Consider the following 27,239-nt stretch of genomic DNA (forward strand, 5'->3'; position numbering starts at 1 on the left):
CGAGCTGGGAACAAAGTGGGGCAAAAGTTTTAGTGCGTTGGCACGCAAGCGGCCGCGCGGTTTTTAGGTCAACCGCAGTGGTGCTGATCAATTCCACCAGCGATATTTCCAGGTGCTATGGCTACCATCATGCATATTACACGCTTCCTCCAGGCAAGTCAGTTCGCCGACGCTTGCGTCTCCACTTTTCTTTAGCCTCTCGTGTTTTAGCGCTCGCTGGGCGTATCGCTTCCTCTCTCTTGACTCCTCAACGATTCCTTCTGAATCTGTCATTGCGGAACTGGGTCATCGTACCACGTAGAGTGCTTCCCATTTGACAGCATCAGATGTGCTCGCACGACACTGCGTTGATCGCTAGGCACGTTCTTCGCCTAGGGTTATGCGTTCGATTTTTGTCCCAGATCTCGTGAACGGGGACCCAGATTTCTGAGTGTAGAAGCATAAATCCGTCATTTTTTTATGAATCGATATCAACTACACGCATCGTACAAGTAGCGTCGTACCACAATTTTATTTCTCCCATTCTGCGCATGGTATGTTAATCTTATTTGTGCATTTCTTTTTTTTTTTTAGGCGAAACTCTTACTTTCACGTTAGAAGAAATTCCATCGATGACCGTAGTTGCTATTTTATCTTTTAACGTCCCTGCCTTTGATGCCACAGCTTTCGAACAGCATTATTTGAGGCCGCTGGAGCCGATGTCTTAGTGATAAAGGGGGCAGCCGTGGAATCCGGAATTCAGCGACTGTATACGAACCACGTCCTGTGGAGAGTTGTTTATGCAGTTAACTTCAAAAGTTTTTACTTGTTTAAGTGGGTTGTCGAGTGGCGACGATGTGTTGAAGTGCATTTATTTGTTGTATCTAAGTCCTCTTTTTATCCTTCATCTGGTGCGCTCTTATTCATTTATTCATACGGCACACTGCGCATTTAGGTGCACTGCCACTCTCTGTGGGCTCGGAGTTGCTTTCGTTGGGTGTCCCCTTTTTCTTCCCCTCTTTCTTATTGTGAAACGCTTGGCAAGAAAAAGCGCCGAATACTGCGCAAGTTTGTGGAAGAGTCTGTCTACACATAAAGGAAGCTATCCAAGCAAAATGCAGCGTATGCTATGGTCCGCCGAAGTTGCTCAGCGACTATTGCTATCGGTTTCTGCGTCGGCCGCGCTGCCTTAAAGGTGCGATGTAGACACCCCTATTCTGCGCGCTGTCTGTGCGCGTTAAAGAACTCTTCTTTGTCGAAATTATTCCCGCGTACTCCACAATTTCGTATTTAAGATACAGCTTGTGTAAATAAACCATACCATACCATACCATACCATACCATACCATACCATACCATACCATACCATACCATACCATACCATACCATACCATACCATACCATACCATACCGTACCATACCATACCATACCATACCATACCATACCATACCGTACCATACCATACAATACCATACAATATCATACCCTACCGTACCGTACCGTACCGTACCTTACCGTACCGTATCGTACCGTACCATATCATATCATACCATACCACTGCATACCACTCTTATTATATCATACGCATCGTACGTTATGATACACATTCTAGTATTAAATGCCGTGCCAATACTCTCTACTGTCCTTTCCGAAGAAGCTCAAAAGCCTTCCGTCGGAGCGCCTCTCTGAACTCGTCCTGCCGCACAGAAGGCGTCACTCAAGTGCCGCTACGTGTGTTTATCGATCGAGGAGTGTCCCCTGTCGTTTACGTAGCTGCGCACCACCCCTCGAGATATTGGCAGTCAAGGCACTGTCTCCACTTCATTAACGCGGAGGCTGGGAGATTTCTTAATTAGTGCGCCTGGACAGCGTCAATCACTATACCTTTCTTGGCGGTCACTAGCGTCACCTGCTCCCAAATTGTCGCTATGGCTAGAACGAAATAAAAAAAAAATAACTACCTCTCTATCACATTGCTATTGTAGTTCTTATCTTCATTTCTTTGTAAACGTTCTTAGTCGAGCTGTTATAAGATGAGAAGGAAAAGAACTTAAAGGAACAGTTTTATAGGTGCACAGCATCAAGGCTGGATACAAAGGAGTAAGCAATTTACATATGCCGAGGAATGGAATACAGCTCATACAGCATATATTTCCAACGTTTGTTATTGATTGCTTTGAGAAAGTAGCGTCAGTGAAATCTGAAGATGTCTGTTATTATTATCTATAATAATTTTAGTAACAAATGCTTAAGAACGTCGAGCCCTGGTATATAGGTCATAATAGCGACTTGCTAATCTATACGAGGTGGTAGTCTTCCAGGAGGCCGCAAGCACGAACCTAGGTCCTTGTTCACTTAATTGTTATACACTTGATTAAGGATCTTCGGCCGGCCACCTTTCTTCTTGTATTTAATGCGGATGTTGTGCTCGAGAAAGTAGTGCTGTCAAACATTAGTGGCGTGGGTGAGCGAAAAAATAACTTTTAAGTCAGTCGGGTTTATGCTTGAGGTATTGTTGAGTATCCTAGATTATACCGGTGTACTCCAAAGTAAGCCTGGCCGTAGTAAAAGCGCTCGATTTAATATATGGGTTAGTTTTTTATGCAGTTTTATTTTAAAACACCAACCGGACGTTACACCTAGCAGCAAATGTTCTTGATATGATCGCTCCAGTTCAGACTGCTTGTGATGGTGGCGCCAAGAGGCTACAGTTTCGTGACGCCTTATATTTCAACATGGTTAACTGTATATAGAAAAACAAGATGCTCTTTCGTATTCGAAAAGTTCAGGCAAAACATTTTTTGTAGATTAATAATCATGTCCTATTCAACGCACCAGCTATGAAACTTTTTCAGAGATTCGTTTAACAGAATCTAATCATAAACACTTTTGACGCAACAAAATAACACATATCTGCGAGTAACCGCACTTGAACAGCGGAATCTATGTTCTGCAATATTATTTATATACAGCAGAAACACAATGGGACCTAAAGCAGACCCCTGAAAGAGAAAGCGCAAGGCGCTCATTGTTTCAGGCACGGCAGCTTGTCACACCTAATAGGAAGTGAGGCAAATACGAAATGCCGAACCCACGACAAAATGCCTACCAGACGCCACAGGCGTACCGTAACACTAATAATATGACAAGTTTGTGAAGGCGGCTGCCAAGTTTGGATATATTATTTAAGTCTACAGCGTTACAGCTAATGATAGCAACACTTACAAATGGTTTTTACTGCTATTTGAGGGGCTATTTACTGCATAAATAGCAAGTTTATATAGCAGAATTTAAATATTTTTCGCATATTTCAGTTATTTTATCGCAATCTGATATAAATTTGCATACTATACGGAAAATTTCGGAGAGTTCGCACGCATGTTATACAGGACGGCAAATGTCGCAAATGTGCAGTTTTGCTCATGTGAACATTTTTTTAAGAAGAATGCATGGTTATTTCGTTCGATGACGCTGACGTCGTAAAAAGCTCTTGTTATATAAAAAGGTTCCGTTTTCTGAGAATATCGCCGGGAGCTTTCAAATATCAAGTTTGTTTATTTTGTTTCTTTTTTTTCTCGGGATTCTTAAAACTGTTACGTGCAGGACATCTACCTAAATCTCTGCCGATTGGCTTTTAGGGCGAGCTCCAACACTTCGATTGGCGCTTTGCTCCTGAACACAGAGTTCGAAAGTAAACCGTCTTCATTTTACTTAACTGAACATTAAGGAAGTAGGTGTTCGAAACTCTAAGGCTAGTGTCTCTCAGCGACAATTGAAGATTTTTCTTAAAACGATCCGCCTTTCTAAAGTAGTTACACTAGGGTAAATGCGTACTTCTGGTTTCAGCTCAACTACCCCTTTCAGTTATAATTTGAAACATTTTATGGTTATTGATAGTGCTTGTGGTCTAACGCTATGCGAGTCGTTTGCTGCAACGTTGTTTTCCCGTTTAGTACACTAGTTCTAAAGGTTAGGCTGATATAAAATTGAACGTACCTTTTATCAGTGAGAGAAAACTTATGTTCATTAAACTTTGCAACCAAATTCCACGTACTAGCTGCCTTAAACTCAAAGAATAAAAACTGCTCCTACATGCACCACGATGAATAAAAATACTCTCACTTGTCATGAACTGTAGGAGAAAACGTCTAACGTTTTCTTTTTCAAACCTATAACATAACGAATCTGTTTCATATTGAGATTCAGACTACTGTTTACCATATTGAAGTTTAATATGTGAAAGCAATGGCATAGTCTGGTGAACAATTTCTGAGGAGAGGCACAATAAACCTGAAAACATTAAAACAAAACATCAGTTTAAGAAAATCGGAGTTTACACATATACAGCAGTATTTGAAAGAAAGTTATGCTGATGAAAAAGTTCCTTGTTTTGTTGTCATTTGATCAAAAATTTCTTACTTCACTTTCATTCTTCTTTTATTTATTTCTCCATTCTTCCTTACTGTCTATGGAGTTGCAAATCCCTGCCTTCTCATTGTGCTAAATAAGGCACCTGCTATGATGGTAAATGATTTAACCACTGTTGGCACGATTGAGCCCAGTAACCCGAAAGAATAAGTTAGATTCGACAATCTGCAAAGAAAGCAATTCGATCATTAAGCAACAACAGTTTTTTACTTGAGCGCCCTACAGCAGCGACCCTGATAAAAGATTTTGCAGTTTTTGGTGGTAAATATGTGAAGAACTAAATACTTTTTACAGGCATGTGCATTTTTTCTTGGTGAACAATGTCTGTCTGCAAAAGGAAACGAAGGAGAATGTCGTCTAAAAAAATTCTCGTGACTTCCATCTTGAAATAGCGGGATTTGCGGTATTTGACTTTATTCTCAAATGCCTTTGAGCGCCGATCCGCACTCACGTGTGTACGGGTTTGTTCCCTACATCATGTGCTTTGTTTGGTTTTCTGTTACAGAAATGAATTCTTCTTTTTGGTAATTTACGTCACCACATGCCTTCAGATCTTCGTACCTTCTACCTCGGACGCCCCATTTCTTCCTTTCCGTTTGCATTATTCCCCTCTTCCCAGCGCTGCGTGTACTGTTCCTTCGTGCTTGATTATAGTTGTCGTTATCAGGGCACCTCGACAAAGTACGAACGAAAGCAATCTGCACCACTACCCTGTTGCTGACCAAGGCTAGAAAGGACATGCTTTCGAGCCGCCCTTCCCTTGCTTTACCGTCTCGCTTGTCGAAGCAAAATCGTTAGCACTCCAAATGAGCGACTGCTCGCTGTCGGTACAGGACCAGCGACGCGCTGCATTGAGCGGAGTGACGGACACGCCACCTTTCGTATGTTGCGCTGCTTCGCCACGCCTGTGCCTTGTACAGCGCTCGAATTCTCCTCGCTCCTGCCATCGTAGCTTGCGTGTGTATCGTGTAGACGAGGTACTCAACTCTCGCCGGACAGCGCGTTTCATGTTCGTTTCACTTCCGCGCATATGTTTGCGCATCGACAAGTGACGTCAACGCGTGTCTACAGTGGCAGCAAAGGAAGCGAAAGCAATAAGGGGAGGATTTACACCACGCGCATCGCTCGCATTTACTTTTATTGGCTTCTATTTGTGCATCCTTGTCAATGGTGGCTTTTAGCACCACTTTTTTTCCGGAGCGCAAATGCATGGGGCTAGTTTGCAGAACGTTTCACTTAATATAGAGATTTAATTTGCCAGAGACGTACTAGTGTAGGCTTATACTGGTTTGCTCATACCCTCCTGCGCACGCTCATTGGCTGGGATGGGTGCAATCGTGGGAGGGGTCTGAAAAGCGGTATACGTCAGCAAGAATACGTCTCCGGCAAGATAAATCTTTCTAATACACCACTCACTCGATGGGAGCACGCCTGTTAGGACGAGAAACTTGAAGGGGCGCTTGAATGCAGGTTATGCCTGTTCTGAGGGAAGAGGCGGGACGTAGTAAGCGTCACACCTATTTTCGGACGTAAAATTGCAAAGCAACAGGCTTATATTGAAAATCAAACAACTTTCTTAATAATTCCCGATTGCGTGCTGCGAACAGGTTACTTTCATATCACGCCCATCCACTTGAAGTTTTCTGCGCCCGCAAGCCTAGCGAGCGGAGCAAGTAGTTACTGGTGCATCCTTGCGGCTTTTCCGAATCTCCCGCCTGCGCTCATAAGTGTAAGCTTCCGAGATATGGCAAAGCCGCGCGTGACGAGTGTTAGCTTGTTCGGTTATGCCAAGAGCACGTAGCCAAGTCCTCTTTTTCTTCCGACTGTTCAGAATGTCGATGAGCGTTTGTCACGGCCCGAGCGGCTAAGGGCAGCTGTATATAGCTGCACCGTGGAATTAATACAGCGATATCCAGAGAATGCAGGTTGTCGATAAGGTGCTACGTTGTTGTTATATTGCTTATTAAAAAGAAATCAAATAAACGTTTCGGCATCCTCCGCGGAAGCTCTTCTCTGTTTTCAGTGGCACCTCATCTTCAGCCGACTGTCCCATCCGCAGATGACTTTGCTTGAGCCCCTGCGCGGGTAATATACTGCGCGGTATTTCATCTTACATTTGGATAAAAATAATTGGTCATTTTGCTTTTCAGCTTATGAATATCTTTGAATCACTCACTGAAGAATTATTGTCTTGTCAATATTATAATCGGCCGTTACTAATATACTGGTTCCTACATTGCTCTAGAATGCGGTAGGCGTAGCTGAAAGACCCCTTTAATTATAATAGAACCTTCGATGACACTAGTTTCTGTCCGTGTTGCATGTATCGGTGTTTATTTGTTATTATTTTTGGTTTTGCCCCCACATAGAGACGGCCTCTTAGAGCACGCATTTTTCCTGAACCTTGTGTCATGCATGCATCAAAAGGATGCACACCATACAAAAAGGCTTTTCTTCCCTCTGCATATGTCACCGCTCATTGCCTCTACGCACTGAAGACTTTTACCCGTAGAAGAGACGGCTTACACGTTGGAAACTTTTTATTTTTGAAATTCATTCGTATTCTTACTTTATTGCGTAATTTTTCCCCGCTCCTCAAGTTGCGTGTCCGAGGTCCATCATGACAGGAGTCCCAAGATTGGAATCGACCGCTGGAAAGAAAACCGGGCGCTTTTAAAGTAGTAGCGTCCACCCGTCGGCGTCCCCGCAGGTCCAGTCGTATTCACTTGGGAAACCTTTTAGGGAAATAAGGTCCTGGGAGCTCTACCACAATTCGCCGTCACTTTGAGCGCCGATGGCCGACGAAGAAAGCTCGGTTAGGATGGAGCGACTGCCTTGGTAAAAAAAAAGAATTGGAGACGGAGAAAATGAATTAATAACGAAGAGAAAAGAGAACGAAAGAAGAGAAATACAGCGAAGCTTTGAGTTGAACAAAAATAACTGGTTGCCAAGACACTGGCAAGTTCAGAAAAATCTCGCGCTATGGCCATTTGAGCACGGTCGCATGAATGGCCAAACCTCGAAATCTCGCAGAGAGGTGGTGGACGTGAGGTTTGGGTGTGGTTCTTCGGCGCGTTTGCGACCTCCCTCTCGTTCATTTCTCACGGAGTCGATTTTTCTTTCTAGTAGCGTGCCCCGAGAAAAAGCGCGCGGTTTGGAACTCAAAATCGACTCTAACGATGCATACGGCTGCGCTTTAATTCTACTTCTTTGCTTTTCTTGACGCCAAAGTCCGTCAGACGTCGGCACTCTTTTCCCTGTCAGTGAGGGGGGGTTGCGGCCATGGGCTTGCTTGAATCTCGTGCCCTCCTCTCTCTTATTCTCTCCTTAGTACTTCCAAATATTTCCCCCGGGAATCTTGCATTGCTGCCCCGGTCCCCATTTTATCACCTACACCGCCGTCGTGACACGGTCATAAGCGTTGATCGTTCGCGGTCTCCCATTTTTTTCTTGATTTATTTCATTTATTCTCTTAGTTGACAGCGATGTCCACTCAGCGCCTTCATCATAAAGAAGCAAGGGCAGGGTTTTAGAAAATGAATAAGACTACGCAGATCAAGGCTTATGACATCATCTCAACTCCCATCAAACCTTACTGTTTTTAGATCCTGCTGTTAAAAAAACGTCTTCATGAATGTCTCTGGCAGGGCAGCTCAGCTGACCAAGAAACACAGACACTGGTGGTAATGCGGTCATTTTTGTAAACGTAAATATTGTGGCCTCTCTGTTGATGGAAGCAAATTCTATTGTGCTTTCAGAAAGGATGTGGATGCAGTGTACTAATGAAAACGACGCAGTGGCAGCTTTGTAAGGCTATAGTGAAGAACGAGGAGCCGGAAGCCGAGAGTGTGTGTTGGGTTGCACACAGCACGCTTAGTGATCGGACCATCAGATACTGAGAATAAACCCTTCTCTAACAGCAGGAATTCCACCGTGTGGGATTATATGCATCTTTTAGACGGAGGAAAGGATTTAAAGCACAACGTTCTGCGTGCGGACAACTCGCAGTCTGAAGCGCCAAGGTGCGCAATAGACGAAGCGTTCCCGACGAGAGCCAAGTTCCCGGGTTCAAAGAGGTGGTGCATGCGCAGTTTGAAGTCGTGGCTCAAATGTGTTTCACAGGGTTTTTCGCTGTCTGTTCTGGCAGCAGCGCCCTAAGGCAAAAGCCAGCGAGTTTTCCGGAGTGATTTTTTATTGCCTTATTCACATGCGGTGCCCGATTGTGACTCGTTTGCTTGGAAACGCAGCTGTCATTCTTACCAGTTGCGAATCGAGAGCAGTGTATTAAATATAGAGAATTCGTCTCGACTTGGTGTATGCATTTTCATAAAATATCGGTGTTACTTTGTGTATAGATATCGAAAGCTAGGTTTGAGTTGCAACCTGCTCCAGGCGCAGAATCCGAGACCCACTATCATTATGCTTGTCAGCCTACAGCGGCTTGAGTAAGAAGACTCACCGACTGAACGTAGGAAACTTGCCTTCCTCGAAGACAGCAGTTGGCCTCTTGTTTGTATATAAGTACTTAGTTTAATCCCTTATCGCCAGTAAGCGGTTTTGGTGGAAGGTACCAAGGTGGCGGTCAGACGTGTGTGGAGGGGGAAGGCGAATCGGAGCTGTTGGCAGGCGTCTTTTCGAAAGTGAACTGGGCAATATTTATGGCAGAGAACGTGTACCTTATGTCAAAAGGTCAAGGGTATATCAAAGTATGAATATATTATGAAATAATGCGATTATATTTTGATCAGCGTGCCTTCCGTTGTTCGAAGTGTTAATATACTCTAGCAGAATTTTGGCAGCATCAGACTGCAGTCACTACGTAACGGCATTCTAGCTGAATTGAAGGACTGGTCTTTCAGGAATAATAGGCAGCTAATACTACTTTAAAAAAAAGTAGACATTGGAGTCCAAGGGGGAGAAGCGTAGCTTGAGAGGGCACGCATTCAGTGGAGCGGGTAAGACATTGAAGTCTGCTAGAATATAGTGTATGTGAATGTTTAGTGTGCAAAAGGCCGTGGTCCTGTGGGCTGTTAGGTAAACGGGCATGGCAGGCTTGAAGCATTTGTGTGCGCAGTTATTTTCCCGCCACACAACTCGCAAGATACCTATCAAAAGACTTCATTTACATTGCATTTTGATAACAACACCGAACAACCATTGCAAAATGTTATGCAAAAAAAAAAGAAACAAAAGAAAAATAGAGTACATTTCGTAGCTGCCGATAAATATTGCGCGGAATAATTTTACTCTGGTTGGCGTTTCGCTGTCTGCAGTGACCCTGTGCCTGGGTGGCATTTTTTGCGTGTGTTTGTGTGGATGTGATTGAATTCATCCCAGACAGTTTACTCGTATTCATTTATTAAACACCACACGCTTACCCGCATATATACCCGGTTCTGGGAAAGTCTTTCGCCGTCTTTTTACTTCATTTCTTTTTTGCCCAAGCTGTCCCACTCTGGCTGAAGCAGAAAACGCTCCTCACTCTGATTACACTAAACGCCACCTTGCTCTTCGTGTCGGATCATACAAGATGCGTAGAACGTCGAGGAATACACAGTGAGCCAATAAGAATTTTCCGCCGATATCTTCGCGAGAACATTATCGAGCTCTTGTAGCGCACGTCAGCCGTCGACGATGGTCCTGCATGCAGTTATGCAAAGCGGCATAACTGCATGCAGGCCTTCGCATGACCCAGTTCGTTTCGAACGGTCGCGGGTCTCGCGACGTGCGTAGCTTGCCGCGTGCAAGCGTACGGAGAGCGTGTATCAATTTGCCATTTGTTTGTAACTTCGTTTGCTCTTCTGCGTTTGCGTACCGCCAGCGGATCGAAGCAAGCCGGTAGCAACGGCGGTTTGTTTTTCTGGTCCGTCGTGTACCGCTCTTTTCATTGTCTTATGATTCGATCCATCGGTTACCTGTTAAATTGAATTCGCTTACCAACTCCGTGACAGATAAAGTACACGCACCGATAGGAAATTTATATAACTGCATTTTGCTCGAAATGAAAACTAAGACTTCTTTTCTGCTAGATATTGGTGGAGGTAGGTGCTCGTGAAAGCATTATGAGCTTAATAGTCTGAACATATTATTTCGCATCTATGCAGACGAGATCGAATTTCTATCGTTGGTTCACTATGAGCAGGTGAAAGATAATATTCGCAGTCATCATCATCATCATCATCAGCCTGATTATACCCACTGCAGGGCGAAGGCCTCTCCCATATCTCTCCACTTAACCCGGTTCTGTGCTAGCTGCATCCACCTGACCCCTGCGAACTTCTTAATCTCATCCGCCCACCTAACTTTCTGCCGCCCCCTGCTACGCTTTCCTTCCCTTGGAATCCAGTTTGTTACCCTCAGCGACCATCGGTTATCTTCTCTTCGCACTACATGTCCTGCCCATGTCCATTTCTTCTTCTTAATTTCCACTAGAATGTCGTTAACTTGAGTTATTTCTCTGACCCACTCTGCACGCTTTCTATCTCTTAATGTTACCCCTACCATTTTTCGTTCCATAGCCCTCTGGGTTGTCCTCAACTTAAGTAGAACTCTCTTGGTTAGCCTCCACGTTTCAGCCCCATAGGTGAGTACAGGCAAGATGCAACTGTTGTATACTTTCCTCTTGAGCGATACCGGTAAGCTGCTAGTCATAATCTGCGAGTGCTTGCCAAATGCGCTCCATCCCAATCTTATTCTTCTTGTTATTTCCTTTTCATGGTCCGGATCTGCGGTTACTACCTGTCCTAAGTAGATATATTCGCCTACTACTTCCAGTATTTCGCTACCTAATGTAAACTCCTGTTCCTTCCCGAGGCTGTTGAACATTACCTTAGTCTTCTGCATATTGATTTTCAAGCCTACCTTTCTACTTTTCCTGTCTAGGTCATCAATCATTATTTGCAGTTCATCTCCCGAGTTGCTTAGCAAGGCAATGTCATCAGCAAATCGCAGATTACTGAGGTATTCTCCATCTAGCCTTATCCCTAACTGCTCCCATTCCAAGTCTCTGAATACTTCCTCTAAACAAGCTGTGAATAGTACTGGGGAGATTGTGTCTCCTTGCCTAACACCTTTCTTTATGGGAATTTTGTTACTTTCTTTATGCAGAACTATGGTTGCTGTGCAGCCACTATATATATCTTCCAGCACTTTCACGTACGGCTCGTCTACCCCCTGATTTCGCAATGCGTGCATCACCGCCGAGGTTTCAACTGAGTCAAATGCTTTTTCGTAATCAATGAATGCTATGTATAAGGACTGGTTATATTCCGCGCATTTTTCTATCACCTGATTGATGGTATGGATATGATCGATAGTAGAGTACCGTTTCCGAAACCCTGCTTGATCCTTTGCTTGATTGCAGTCTAAGGTTGTGCTGATTCTATTAGCGATTACCTTAGTAAATACCTTATACGTAACAGACAGTAAGCTGATTGGTCTGTAATTTTTAAGGTCCTTAGAGTCCCCTTTCTTGTGAATGAGGATAATGTTTGCATTCTTCCATGCTTCCGGTACCGTCGACGACACCAGGCACTGCGTATACAGGGTGGCCAGTTTTTCTAGCACGATATCCCCCCCGTCCTTCAGCAAATCTGTAGTTATCTGATCCTCTCCAGCTGATATTCGCAGTACTAATATATAATACGCGTGCCATACAGCACTGATTGGCGCGTGGACTGTGGGCGGAGTTTCGTGTTAGTCGCGGAAAGCTTGAGAATAAATTTCATCAAGATTCATGCTACTACGTACACACCTTCAAGAGACACACTCTCATTGTCTTCCTTGGCTGGCGCGAAAAATGCCAGGTATATAGATTGTACCAGCAATAATGTAAAACTACGAAGCTATTCACGTTATTATTACACAAATATTTTACTATAATACTAACCAGTACAGTTTTAGTATACACATAGATCACTATAACCTAATTACGCCTTGCGCACCAGCTACTGCGCCGCCTGTCGGGAGTCCCTCTACGCGTATACGCGGACCGCGTCTTCAGCATCTGCCTGCTGGCTTCTGTACGCATTCGCAATACACTAATTTTGAAAATGTGCGCTGTGTGGGATATTGATTAGTTGTTAATTTAGTTTTAACGCAATTGCAGAACTGAAACCGAAACCATACCTGAGACCAGATATGCCTGAAATTCTTGTTGTAGTAATACTGCGAGGAAAAAAACCTCGCTCCATTCGCGCTGCAAGCTGTCACAGGCGCAGAGACCTGTCCCCGAGTGTAGGCAAAAATAAAGGCTACTTGTGCGCGTAAGGCGGTTTAAAAACACTGCATGCATGCTGTTTATTTTAAGACGGTTTCTCGCCCTGTCGTAAGTCATGAAGCTGGCGCAAAGACATTAGACGTTCGGATACGTGTGGCTTTCAAAATGGTGATGTGAACTCAAATGCATCATTTCAATCGGATTCGACCGCGCTAGAAGTGCCCCAAGGAGATTTGAGACCATGCTATTAAAAGTACCACCTGGTAGGTGGCGTAGAGCTTTTGTGATACTGACAAATTTTGAGAAATGTTATGCAACGGAAAGTGCACGTCGCTTTGTATGCATCTCCGGGCCTCTCCTATCGCCGGTCGGATGTCGTCAGCTCTAACCGACCGCTGCTGTTTTATTAAGGGCACCCAGCAGACGACCTGGCGGGGATCAGAGGCACGGGTCACGTTACCACATTCCATCACTCTTTCCTGTGCCGTGGCACGGACGCGCCGTCGTCAATTTGCCGACGTCAGACGTCTGAAACGGGCGTCGACGTGACCAAGACAGCGGAGCTTCGATACGCCATAGAGCAATATACTTACTCTGTGGATACGCTGCGGTCCCTATACGTATAGAGGGCAGGCCGTTCCGCCAATATCACGGGCCTCGCTGCTCGACGGCCCGTCTCATACTTTCGGCCGTCGGTGGTTTCCCAACGTTCTAGGTTAGGGAACGATTCCTCTTTGTTGTCGCCGTCGGTCGTGTGTCTTCGTTGCTTGTCCTTTTCTGGGAACAGAGGCAACAACGCAGTTGAGCGCCTGTGTCTTTGAGCGTCAGTATCTTCAACAGCGGCAGCTATTAATTCCGGTGGGACGATGTCGACATCACCCTTGAATCTCTGCAAAGTGGGTAAAAGGGGATAGATGGACCTTATCATGTCCCTCTGCGGAGCTCGAGTAGCAATCGTCAACGATGGCGCAATAGGGAATATTGACTTCGTATTCCGCGTCTCGAACGGCAGGACCCGAACGGTTCGGTATTGACCTAGCGACAGACATTATAGACTGTGTTTCAAACAGAGACTTGGGGCAGCGAGTGGGTTGTGCTAGTTACCATGGCACACGTCACGAAGCGCAACTTTTGTGAAAGCAAATGACTCGAAATGAAAAGGCACTCAGGTGGCCGCTAAAGTACGGATAACCGGTGAGAATGGTTATCATAAAACTTCTTTATTCATATGGCTTTGAAATCGCACAAGATATATTTAAGGGGCAAAGTCTATAGTCCAAGTAACGCCTGAGGGCTTCTCAGCTCGTCGATTACCAACATGGTAGAAGAGATTAGTGACAAAAATCAGCTGATAACATTAGTCTTGACAATGCGGAGAAGTATATTGATATTGAAATAAAAGAAATGGGCGTAATAAAACGCCAAGTACAGAATCAAGCACTTCAAAATTAGAGCACACTGTAATGCCGAACAGCTAAATATCACAATCACTGAGCGCAGAAGAAATACTTCAAGACAGAAAAAAAGAAGGCGTCTGTGGAATGAAATATCAGTGGGGTCTCACGTACGAAAGGCGATTCAGCTTCTTTGGTCTAGTTATATGTACTGGTCCAGAATTCTGAGGCGCCTTTTACTCATCAGGAAACTGTTTGATATTGTAAGATAATTCAGTAATGAGAAATTGTTGTACAAATGTTGATGGCAAAGGTCTTAAGCTTTCGTAGCCCAGAAAAAAGAATGCTTTTAAAATTTTCTGTGCGGAAAACGACTGTGGAGGCTGTCGTATCAATTCAGTGGGCGCGTTTCTGAATAATTCTGATTCAACTGTGGAATGTTTGGAGGTAATTTTACTAGCATGTTGATAGGAGTGGTCTAAGCGTCCCGTGCGCAGCAAAATATTTGTTGTGGCGTTTCTCAGGCGAGTTTTTCGCCACAGTGAAAAACAACAACAACAACAAAAAAAAAAAAACAATTAACGAACTTTAAAAGCGGTGAAGCTTTTGCTAAAATGAACGTTTACGTCTGTTTCGCTCAGTAAGGTTTTACGTCCATGATCAAAGAAAGAAAGTGAACAAGTACAGCGTTTCAAATAAAGAAAAATAGGGAATGTGTAGACTTGGCTATTTTAGTGCCAGCAGGGAGATGACAGAGATCACCAGTATAGCATTTTTTGACTTGCAGTACGTGTATGGCAGCTTTGCCTTAACTAAGTCATGGTCCCGCATTTAACATATCTTCATCCTCATATCTTCACGTCAATTGATGAACTCTGGCAATGGTTGGTGCTGCGATGTGTCATGTGTAACACGCTATCTATGCAATGTCCTTGCGTGGTTGTTTTATCAAACAAAATGTTCGCCAAAGCTTTAAACCCTTCATAACCTCTCTATGTGACAATGGTTCCTTTGACAGGCACCACGTGGATGGAGGAGATCGTGTCGTTGGTGATGAATGGCGGTGACCCTGACCGCGTCAAGAACAAGCTGCTAGTGTACCGGGTGCAGCACCTGGAGGTGGGGCCCCCCGTGGGCCACCTGTGGCACCTACGCAAGACCCGCTCGCCCCGCCTGCTGGCCACACACCTGCCCCTCAAGCTCATCCCCAAACAGCTGCAACAGGCCAAGTGCAAGGTACGAACCATCCCGCCTCCCGGAAGCTCAGATGCCGCTACCTCCGCACACCTCCTCTCTGAGAAGTCCGCGTCAAGCTATCCTCACGGCCATATTTCGATTTTCTATTGTCTCCTCCTCCTACTTTCTTGGTTTTTCTTTTTTCTTGGTGGCTTGTGATGCCTCTAGGTGCAGTAAATAAAGCGAGTTCTCCTATATGTGATTATAGGTAGAATGTGCAACTGACATGGGCAGGGCATGTTTTTAAGTTCCTGCTTCGTTACCCTGTTGGGTTCCATTTCGATTGACTGGCGCCATAACCGAACAATAAATACATTTCGTGCCTTCTTTCCTACTTGAAGCTGATTGCTTTCCCGTCAACATTATGTAAATTCCCCAGTTATGGAACGAGGCTCTCTAGCTGCCATTTGATTCACTCTGACAAGCGCAGAAACGGCACGAGTCGTCTCACCATTCATTTTCGAAAATATTCTAAGGGTCAAAATAGTTCGACTACCTAGTTAATAACGCAGCAAATGGCGTCCTCCTCCTGGGAGGGATCTGCAACCATCAATATGAAAAATTGGCAACAATCGGCAACGCTCGCATCTTTTGCTGACACCCCTGTTTGAATCAGTCGGCACCGATCTTAAATGCAGTTCACGAAGTTATTTCAGACTTCGACTCTCAGATGAGGAAAATTTAGGGAGTCTGGAGAATATAATGTCAGAAATTTCGATGGAATCAAAATTGGGCACAATAACGAGGTATTTAAACACACCACCGTCACTCTCAGAAACATACTTCTCGATTATGTTGACTAGGCTGCGCAAAACTCAATCTGTGACCCTACATTCCAAACTCACGGTGGATTTGAGTATACTTAATTATTTCATTCCATAATAGCCAACTGCAATTCCCGGTGATGCTACCAGCCGTGGCCGTACCATTGGTACGGCCTCAGATCACAGACGATCTGAGGAAAATATCATGAAGTCCAGAATTTCCTGCAGAATAGGCAAAGCCAGAATTTCATAGGGTCAATTATCATGACAGCTGTTATGAGGCGTTCAATGCAGCACATATATTGATGGGTCAACATGAGGCGGGATTTGTGAGCAGAATTACAGAGTGCTTGTGCACCTTGATTCGGCGCGCAGCCACGCAACACTGCTGACGACACAGAAAGAGTGCTTGTAGAAATGAAGCCTACACTGGCAATCGCTGACAGCTGTAGGCCAGATGTGCGGAGTGAAAAGATAGCATAGTGCAATGTGCCTCATAGCATAGTGCAATGTGCCTCAATATGAAGCACATGTCGTGGCATCAAACGGTGGGTCCAGACGGCTAATGCACGTGTGCACTGCTGTTTTCTGGCGTAAAGAGAACAGATCGCTGCCGTACCTGGCAGGCATGGTTATTGAGCGGTGCATTAAAAGAAGCTTCTACCTCAAGGGTATGTTAAAATTGGCTATACCTTTACGGCTCACACCGCATGCACCTTTCCTCATTTGGAAGGTCGCGCGTGACGGTGTAGGGTTCTGCAATCCCTGATACGATTTCCATTTTTAGCCCGGGACCTCATCGACGACTGCCTTTTTTTCAGTTACATTTATCCGTTTCTCCGGCTGGAAATAGTTTGGTCATGTGTGTTTTTTTTTTGTTTTTTTTTTGCGTGTAACGCAGTGGTTGGCGCGCATTTAGCGTTGCTAGGCGTGGTCCTGTGCACTTCTCCGGCTTTTCGTCTCCTTCACATGTTGTCCTTATTGAAGCCCCTTTGGTTAGGGCGAAACTGACCGTATTTCCGCCTGTTCTCGGTGCTTCGTTCCCAGGGCGATGGATGGCCTATCACGAAAGCGTGGATGTTTCGTCGACCAAAAGGGCTGAGCAGCCCGAGCGTAATCTGCGTAGCTCTTTTATGAACTGGGGCTGAATGAGCGGTAGGTTTACCACCAAGTGGCTGTGCCAGACTACTTTTGCACAAGTGCCTTTGTGCGCTCAACATCATTTACCCACCCGGTCTTCGCTTTATAAATGAGCGCTTTTATAATAGAGACGCACGATAGGAAGCCGCCAACATGTATTTACGAAAGGGCAAAAAGAAGGTAGGGGAGATCGGCGCTCCACCTCACTCACGCTTAAGGTCACGTGGTTTCCTGAGATTTAATCTGTTTCCTCTCCGCACCCCACAACACGCCGAGCAGTTTTCAATTCACGTTCTCTGACACCCTGTACAGAAACACGTGAGATCGCTTACGTTAAGGGACGCTTGGCTCGGTTCGCGCTCGGGCCTATCAATATGCGTTCTCCGGGAAATAGTGAAGGCACATTAAAGCCACATGCTGTACGCGCGGGCATAGTTGTGCAAACATGTGGCCACTTTGATTGCAATTTCGTCACCATTCTCAGTGGCCTCTGTTTTTTTTTTCTGTTTTTTTTTTTTTTTCACTGTGAGGCGCGTGCTAACAGCTGTCGGGATCATGCCGTCAAGAGGAGTTCACGCAAATCTCTGGCCTCTGGTCTTCTTTCACACCCTGTGTGCAATCGCTGTAGTCCATGTGCTTATGAAAGTCGTCCTGCTTAGCTCACTAAATGGCAAATTTATGTATCAAAGTTATACGCTGGTGGTCCACATGAATGATCGTTGTTACGAGCAGAGCGTGTAAACACATATAGGGCATTAAATAATAGTTTTTTGACTGGCTGCTTGCTTGAGGTGTTTGAGGTATCCGAGATATACTGCACCGAAACGAGAATTGTTACGAGAAATACTTCTTCGGTGTTTAAAGAAAATATGAATGTCGGGACGTACTTGAGGTTTTGGGCTAAATATCCAGATTTAGAGAACCTAGCGACTCAGGGAAGTTGCAAAGCATCATTCTCAGCTCAAGTGTAGTATAATATATCAGTATATCGCGTTTGTAGCTGATATAAAGATGTCGCAGCAAGGCAATGACGTACAATGAAAAACAGAACAAAAATAAAAGCGAGCAGTGCCGAACGCGCTTCGATACCAGTTTCCTGGAAAGTCTCCGAACGTTACGTCATTTTGAAAAAACGAAAAAGGAAATGGTTCGCCATATACCAGTGACACGTTTTGTAATGCCACGTTACAGCTCCACTCCCACTCCCGTAGCTCTGAGCCCCTCCTTACACAGCTGCAAGCCTCACTGGTTCGTTCAGAACAGCTGTATTCTGCGACATTGCTACGGTTCCTATAAGTGATGCACTCATTATGCGTGGCTCTAGCAGAAATGAGGCGGTGCAATTACAGGATTGCGCATAGCTTCGCTTAAGGGCATAATGCCGAAAGCCTTTGCTGCTTCTTCTGTACTTCCTTTTTGGTCTACCTCTTTTCTTCCTCTGTCTTGTCTCTTTATGTGCTAGTTATAATTTTACCAGGTGTTTTCTATTTGGTCACTCCGTAAGAAATTTTGTATATCCATAAAAAAAAAATATACTGTTGTTGCAAGTTCAAAAAATGAGGAAATTTGCAACTTTAAGCTTACTGTAGTGGTTTAAGGCATAATATGGCTTTTGAATCAGATTTAAAAATGGCGCTTTAACGGTTAAATTACAAAATTGTGGAAGAAACGAAGGGCTGTTTTCCCCACCTTTCTAGATATTTGGGTCCTTAGCGCTGCCCGAGGGCCAGATTATAGACTCCGTGCTCTTGCTAGGCACCGTGACTGTCGGCTCTGCATTCAGCGCCACTTCTGCGTGCCAAGTGGGGTGGAACACCATAAGAATACATCTTCACAAAAGTTTGCTACGCATTTTTTGTGATTTCACAGTGCGTCTTTTATATTGCCCCTTTGTGAAGAAAAACCGAGTACACACTAGAAATGATTGTTAAAGTATGAAATGTCATCAGTGGATTTACATATTTAAAACAACGCAAACAAGACATCCCGAAAACTTCTTTATCGCTTTACCTTATACTAACCTATGGGCAGTCGTTCGGTCAAAGTTGACGTGTGCTGGAAAGTTGGTAACCTCATTTCGAATTTACCTTTTCGAGACGGCACAGTAGGTTTGTGTCGGGAAGACGGGACATGTATATTCATCACAGGTGCTTTATTATCTGGTGTGTTTCCGCATAAAACAGTTAGTCCGACTCTGTCCCGTGCGCTACACTGCCTCGAAAGCACGGTCGTAAAAAGTAGGAAGCCCAGAATTCTCTACATGAAAAGCCTGTTTTCAAAGGCTATCGCAGGTAACGATACAAACTGCGCACCGCTGCAGACGGCGGAGCAGATGATACCTCGACTGCATTCGGCGTTCGTGTGCGAGCCCCCTGTGTTTCAAACGCAGGTGGCTTTTGGCCAGTCAGTGGTCTTGCAAGTTTGTTTCAAGGCGAATGCCAAATTAAAGATGTTAAGCTTTTTAAATGTCGCATTCACGACATGATGGAAATTGACACTCAAGATGGGAGTGAAGCAGTGGCGCCACCTGCCACAGGCTGGTGACAAACGACATATGTCAAAGGAAAAAACAAAAAAAGCAAAAAACAAAACAGGGTATTATTTTGCTCCAACAGCGCATGCAATAAAAAGGAAGAAATAAATGAAAATTATACAGAAAGAGTGTAACAAGAACTTACTCCTCCCGATGATCGAGGGAATTTAATTCAGCCTGTCCGCCATTCTTTTTCTTATTGTCTTGTTTGCTGTCTAAATGTAGCAAAGTGTTGTCGAGTAACACAGCGCTTAGACGGCATATTATTTAAGGTCGTTCACCTCGGTTCATTGGGATTTCGAAATAAGGGAGTCGATTAAGTCCCTAGGTGATTTCAGTGTACCCGTGGCGAGGCGTGTACAACGTGTTTTGTATTATTGTCTCGCATGCATTACGCCAACCCACGCGTGGAACCTGGTATCACCTGTGCCTCAGTCATTCCGAAGATTGTGTTTGCTGCGACGGCTTGATTGCCGGTTTGCCATTGGCCTAATGACGGCGAGCCGCTGTGACGTTTTTCGATTTCGACCTATGAGAAAACAGATGGTGGTGGCCAGCGCTTTTATTGAATGCCTGAACGCACACTTCACTGCGTCGCTTGAACTATCTTGCGCGTTGTGTGTGCCGCGTGCGAAGCAGCCTCGTTGGTCGATGCACCTCCTGGGCCCGAAAGAACTCGAGTTTCGTATGCATCGCGCAAAACTCATGCTTAGTGGGACACGTTTTTGTCGTCGTCCCGCGAGTGATTGTGCTTGCTCGCGCGCGTGATGGTTTTGCAAAGTCTCGCACCTGGTGGGCTGTTGAGGAGCGTGGAGAGTATACGAAGAGCAGAGTGAGGAGCCAATCACATTAGGCGCGCTGGTGCTCAGTGTCCTAACAAGAGTATTTTGACTTAAGCCCTGGACGTCCACCCTTACATACCCTCCACAAATCAAGGGGAGGTAAGGGGGGGGGGGGCGTCTAATTGTTGAAAAATATGCCTGTTAGCTGAATATTCGATGACATGGCCATGGAAGCGGATGTTTCACTTACTTCCAGCTTACGGAAACTACAATGACAGCGGTAGGAAACATTTTTAGAATCCATTGTGGAGCAAATTCATAGCGGCCAGAAGATAGCCTGCTCTAGTTTCATATCCATTTCATAGCTACTGTATCGAGCAGGAAAACAACCTTCATCTTTAGGGTGATTTGAACCATCGCCAGAAAAACAGGGGGCATATTTCGAAACACGAAACCCTGGGCAATTCGATCACCGCTGCTGTTTATCGTCCTACATGCGTGGGCAGAAATAATTGATTACTTAACTTCAATTAGTCACGAGGTGAGCTTAAGTAGTTAAAATCAAAACTAGCGAGACTTTAGTAATCCTGACAATCACCCGACATTCGGATGAAAACTATCCCTTGTATACATGAGCAGGCTTGAGGAGTAACAGCAAGCGAGGGCAAAAGGGCTTGTGCGGTTCTTAGTTCCCTTCTTTGAGGCGTCCATTTCTGTATGCGCACTTTTCCGCAAGATTCATGTACAGGGTCCGTAGTTCATTATTATATGACATTGTGTGGGGTGCTGCTAGTTTAATATGGTGGTTTGAATTTTTGTTTTATGTGTTATATCTGTACATCATTGGTAACTTTGCATGCCTAATTCTGCCAAATTTGTGTTAATCACGAGTGCTAAAAGCGCCACGATAACGAAATAACAACAATATCCTAGCAGACCCTGTCGGCTAAGTATAAACTATGGTCATTTATTGCGACCGCGGCGGTCGCATTAGATGGAGGCGAACATTTAAAGTAGATTTCTGCGGATTTCAGCGCCTATATGTGGTCCCTGGAATATCAAAACTATTCCGAAGGCATTCACAACAGGATAGTGATGACGATGCAAAATATTTCTTTAGTTTGGTAAGAGTTTTATTCCGCGCGTGAGAGGTCCGCAGTTCAAGGCTTCTGCAACGGCAATAAACCCTTGCTTCGCATTATTACTATAGGTTGCGTAAGAATTGAACAAGGACCGTCTGTAGTGGCTGCTGTCCGAAAACGCTTTTGTTTGCGACAGCCGCCTTGTTTCGATTGAAGCGGCATGAAAGAAGATGCGCCGCAGCGCCGACATTTCGTCCCACGATTAAGAGCCGTAAGTATACTTATCGGTTGGGTATGCATCACGGACGCACTTTTATACATTATTAGTGGATAATTACAAAAACTATGCGCTGAATTTTAAATAATAGCATTTTTGACGTCTCACTACTGTCTCTTTTCCGACTGTGCAGATAATCTACGTGGTGCGAAACCCCAAGGACAACGCGGTGTCGTACTACCACCACCACAAGATGAGCACGTTTCTCGGCAACTTCAAGGGCTCCTGGGACGAGTTCCTCAGCCACTACATGGCCGGACACGGTGAGTGTTCTATGCGCATCATCCAATAGGACAGTCCCGAGATCACTCGACGTTCTACAACTTTCGTCCGGTATCTGTGTGCGAGCATATCTTCTGTGCTGGAATGGAAGGTAATTTCTGTCATTAGCTTGACTGTGAAATTAGGGTCTTGATGAATCGATGCTTCTCTTTTTCTACTCACTGCCTGCCGATTCTACCTCCAGCGAATTCCCAGCGTTGGTTGAGATTATCCTGAGCGTTCATTTCAGAGTTTTGTGAGAGCTAGTATTTATACTGCGGACAGTACCAGTGCTCTCAGTATCAGTGAAATCAGACGTTCGTTGTGGCCCGATGTACACCACTTGGGAAGCAATTAAGGCATGCTGCGCGCTTAGCCTCGCAGCATATGTGAAAACCGCATACGTGCTGAAGCATTAACAGAGCCACATCGTGCTCCACCTTTTGCCCGTTTCTGTATTGTGTTTTGGTTTAAATCCGGCACACGGAACATCCGGAAATAAACACGCGAAGTATTTTCTTCTGATAGGAGTCCGCGTATATTGAGAACACCGCAGGCTCGCTTATTGCAAAATTTACCAATTCGACGTGGCCTTCGTAAGTGCACTGCGCTCCTCATGTGCAATCTTGTCTCTCTTTCTTAACGTCTGTTCTATGAAGTATCTTGTACGGAGAGTTAGCCCCGCTTACCGAGCCCTACGTGATCTCACAATAATTTTTTTGTTTGACTTACAGTCTCAGATACTTGTCGTTTTCTTTGCTTATATGAATCCTCTTCTCTCTTCGGCACTGCATCTGGAAATGTGCAGCGCCACTGCGCAGCTCGTTCGACTCTTGACCACTGGTGGAGTATCGGGGTTACATGCTGTGTGTGTCATTATCCGTGGTGAATTCATAAAAGAGCTTCTCTACCATGCAATGTGCAGGCTTTCTTTTTTTCTCCTCGGTGTAAAAAAAAAAAAGCCTTTCTTGAGTGACGGGTGCCACAAAAAGTAGAGAGCCCAGATTAAATGAAACTTAGGGCCAGAACGTTTTAGGGCTTTATTAAAGATAGCGTATTCACCATGACTGAAAGAGCAGCGAAGGACAATTCAGAAGGCGATGCGTTTAGTTTAGTGGTCAAAAGCTCGTATTCTCGACTTAAACGATTTCGCCATTCAGGCGGCTCATGCAGCGTAGGCTGCCGATCTCTGCCCTTGAACCGCGAAGTAATGCTGAAAGCATAAAGGTCCGGTAGTCTCGTTGCTAAGGTTCGGGTAGTAAGAACCGCGAAACGATCAGATTTATGCAAGAGACATTAATGCGCTTCTTGCGTGCGCTTTCGTTTGCCAACAGTCTCCCTTTCCACTGGCTGCCCTGCGCTGTCGCAATGCCAGCGCCAGACGAGTTTCTGGCATTTGCAGTAGGATCTTGTTACCACATGGCGCATTGTCGGGACGCGTCCGTTTCAGTGGCTTCTAGACGGCATAACGTGTTTCAGGAAGTGGAGCGGCGCCATTGCCTCTGTTCGTTTCTGCATCGACTGCATATCGATGTATGCTGACCGAATGGTATCGACCACACCATTGCGTCCGCTCGCTGAGATCGATAGCGCAGGAGTTCGTACTTGACCCTATTGTTTAGTGCTATAGACGGCCGCGACAGACTAACATGCACTCAATCATGCACATACGTGTACTTGTGAATATGCATTGTCGTTGCATTTGACATGCTTGCGTCAATAGTGGAGGGACGAGGTTTTTCCGGATGTCAAAGAGGTCGATGTCTACAGGCATTTCGAGGGGCGTGACGAATGGACATGCATTTCCATGCGGGGTCGCAACTAGCCGCCGAGAAAGATTTTCCGCGTTGGCACACATGTTTACTTCCAAGTAAGTGGCTGCAATGGCTATATCTGGTGATGAACACTGGCATTTGATCGGAGCAGAGACGAAGAGAGGACTCTGCGTTTGCTCACGGCTCCGTTTTGTGGTAGCTCATACGGGTTTAACGAATACATTAGCATGAAGGCGGATATACCTGAATGCTTGCGGAGGATAGAAACCGATATGTACACCCAGAGCTTGCTCGTATGGCAATGGCTCGATATGAAACGAAGGTATGTTTTATGTACGCTGACGGACAGCTGATCAAAGTGCAGTAGTTTGTTTGAGAGAATCGACCACCAAGGCCGTCGAAGCGTCAGTCCCCTTTTCGATTCATATTGGGGCGCTCCTCGAGTGAAGCATGGAATTAGTATCACAAATTTGACTAGGAAGACTCCAACTATTTCTGTGAAAAGGACATTATATATCGGTACAAAATATCTCCTTATTTGGAGCGATAAAACCGCACAGTGATTATGTTTGTTAAAACTGCTAGCAAGATGATCCATCCGTTCTAGAGACGAAACATATAGAGATGGCTCAGGGTCTCATGCGGTAATGTACAAGTGCTTTTGGATGCCTTCTTCTTTTATATATTCAGTCCAAGATTATATATGGCTTCGGCACAACTGCAATATGTAATAAGTTTTTTATTTGTTCAATTTGTGTCGTGCAGCTCTTAAACATCGACAAGACTTTCTTTCACTACCTCATTGTTCCTTGCAAACAGCGGATCATATTGGCTTTGATGGACTGTATTTGATGTTTTGTCTGCAAATAAATTTTGAAAGTCAAGCTTTTTATTTTTTATAGAATGCTGACATAAACGCTCCAGAGTAGAACAGTGTTTAACGTTTTATGTTCTTTATTTGAAGAGAAAGCAAGTGTGCTATTTGCTAACCATACGAAATATTTATTAATGACTAAATTCTACACATCGCTAGATTTGTTAGAAATGCTGTGACATGTGATTCGGATCATACTCGGCTCACTTATTTTTGCGTCCAGACATTTTGTTTTATGAAATGTGACAAATGGCTAACTAGTACGTAATGTTCATGAATATATATTTTTTAATACAGCACTGCAATATGCGGTTGTTTTCTTTTCGAACGTCCGACTTCTGCGTGATATAACTTAATCAATAAACTGAGATCTCAATAGTGCAGAATTCTGTACCTCCTGTCCCTTACATAAAAAACAACAATGGGTTTAATGAAAATATTGTTGCGAAGAAGGAGATCGGCAGTGGCGCGAGAGGAGCCCTCGCGCTAAGCCAGACATTAAAATCAAAGTGCAGCCTGTCGCCATGTTGTGCCGTCTCTTTGCTTGTCACCGCGTAACATTTTGGTGGAAGTTCTGGGTACGTCATCCCCAATCTTGCTTTGGAGCATTAATGCCATCTGTAAGCCCGCGGACCATTGACCGAGAGCCCTGGGACATCACCGAGCAGCTTCACCCTGCCCAGACCCGACCAACTACCGCCGCCCAGCTCCCAGCCCGGATCTGAAGATAAGGAGAACAGACAGACCAACCAGAACCGAGACGAAGAACTCGAAAAACCCGAAGGACCCAAAGGAGCCGGACATGAACCCCTGCCCAGCTTCCCAACGCAACCTCGAACCATCGGTCCTATAGACTTTGGTGACGGATGGTTGAACAGCTCCAGGGGAGGCGGACTATCAAGCATCATCGTGTTCATCGTCACGGGCCATCAAGCATCATCGTGTTCATCGTCATCGTGGTAGCAAGCGCATCATTCTCTTCTATCTTTTCTTGAACATCTACACCATCACGTCACCATCGACTCAACGAAACGATCGGGATGATCGCTCGGTGACCCCGCGAAGTGTTGTGAAGAAGAAGATCAGCAGTGACGCGAGAGGAGCCCTCGCGCTAGGCCAGACATTAAAATCATCGTTCATCCTGTCGCTATATTGTGCCGTCTCTCTTTGCTTATCACCTTGTAACAATATGTAGCTATTCATGTCACCCTATCTGCTTCACTAAATTGATATACTTATCTAATTTTTCGTGCATGAGACTAGATACATTTCGGAAAGTTGCATTACATGATGAATACTGTAGGATATGGCAGCGCACCGCTTTTCTTGTGTTTTCCTCTGTACTGTCATCACCCAACAACGATTCAAAATTATCTCTAAGGCTCATACACTACCATGTGAGAAAGCAGTTCAAGTTCTGTCTTCAGCCATCAGCTAAAATACAGTCCAAGATTTTGCGACGCTAAACTGCGACATTTACGCACTTCGGCAATTAGTGAAATTTTAGCACTCACATTCGCAGCAACTATCACGTGCACGCGTTATTTCGCCCAGCTTATTGGTTCTTTTTAAACGAGTAAATATTCGGGCAATTCGGAATTTATGCATGCACATAAAACATATCTGTCGAGAAATTATTTGTTTAGAAATAAGTAATATTTAGTTTTCGAAGGCCCGCACACGAACGCTTGTATTTGGCGCCTATAACTGGCAAATAGAAATTGGGCAAGCACGTCGTTTGTTTATACAAAGTGAATAACCTCTGAAGTGTATAACTTTGCTGTTTAGTCCTCTCGAAACGATTTGCAACGTGTCTCAATACTCAGTGGAGATTGCTTGCACACCGCCAACGAGAAAAAAGCGAGCTGATTCCACACGCTATCTCTTCTTTATAACAGAAGGCTGCCTTCAGCTAACTGTCGGCCAGTAATCATGTGGTAAACACTGCGCGTTTAGTGTGTTACAGGATTGTTGTAGATGTGCTAACCTAATGTCATTTTATGGAGTTCATGAATAACGCGGTTATTGTAATGATTTTGCTTATTAGTTACCAAAGTTTTCCCTCGTCTGTCAAATTCGCCCTGACAAGTGCAACGTAGTGTGTGCAGGTATTGCGTCCCTGATTTCTGAGCTTGTCAAAATACTTGTGATGTGACTATTTTCGGCACGATTAAGCGCAAGGCCAGAGTAGGGACTCGGGAGCACAAGGACAAATTACAGCAGTGCACTACCGCTCTTTTCAGATGCTAAGCTCATTATTTCTGCTCACTGGCGCATGCTGGTGGTGGTAAATATTAACGGTAACGTGAATACACTGTTGAAGCTATAATTTGCCTTGGTCGAAACCTTTTCTTTCTCTTCATGGTAATATCGGCCTTCGCTGCTCTAGCATGTGTACATTTGAACGCTAAAGGCGCCTACTGTTTTTTTATGAAATGCTGCCTTTCGGCAGTTAATAAATTTTCTATAGCCAAATAAAGCTCGCAGTGTTCTTT

General features: G+C 44.8%; 1 protein-coding gene across 3 annotated transcripts in view; it reads left to right on the forward strand.

Annotated features, from left to right (window-relative positions):
- The window catches only part of LOC146175531 (sulfotransferase 1B1-like), a 206,541-nt gene that overhangs the window by 174,713 nt on the left and 4,589 nt on the right, over window positions 1-27,239 (forward strand). For all 3 annotated transcript variants that reach the window (XM_084581923.1, XM_084581921.1, XM_084581920.1), the window contains 2 exons: window positions 15,039-15,256; window positions 21,968-22,097. In XM_084581923.1, coding sequence (XP_084438049.1) covers window positions 15,039-15,256; window positions 21,968-22,097 — 348 coding nt within the window. The remainder of the gene's footprint in view (window positions 1-15,038; window positions 15,257-21,967; window positions 22,098-27,239) is intronic.

This window comes from Amblyomma maculatum, chromosome 10 (assembly GCF_055883805.1).
Source record: "Amblyomma maculatum isolate TAMU_Amacu chromosome 10, ASM5588380v1, whole genome shotgun sequence".
Taxonomy (NCBI): domain Eukaryota; kingdom Metazoa; phylum Arthropoda; class Arachnida; order Ixodida; family Ixodidae; genus Amblyomma; species Amblyomma maculatum.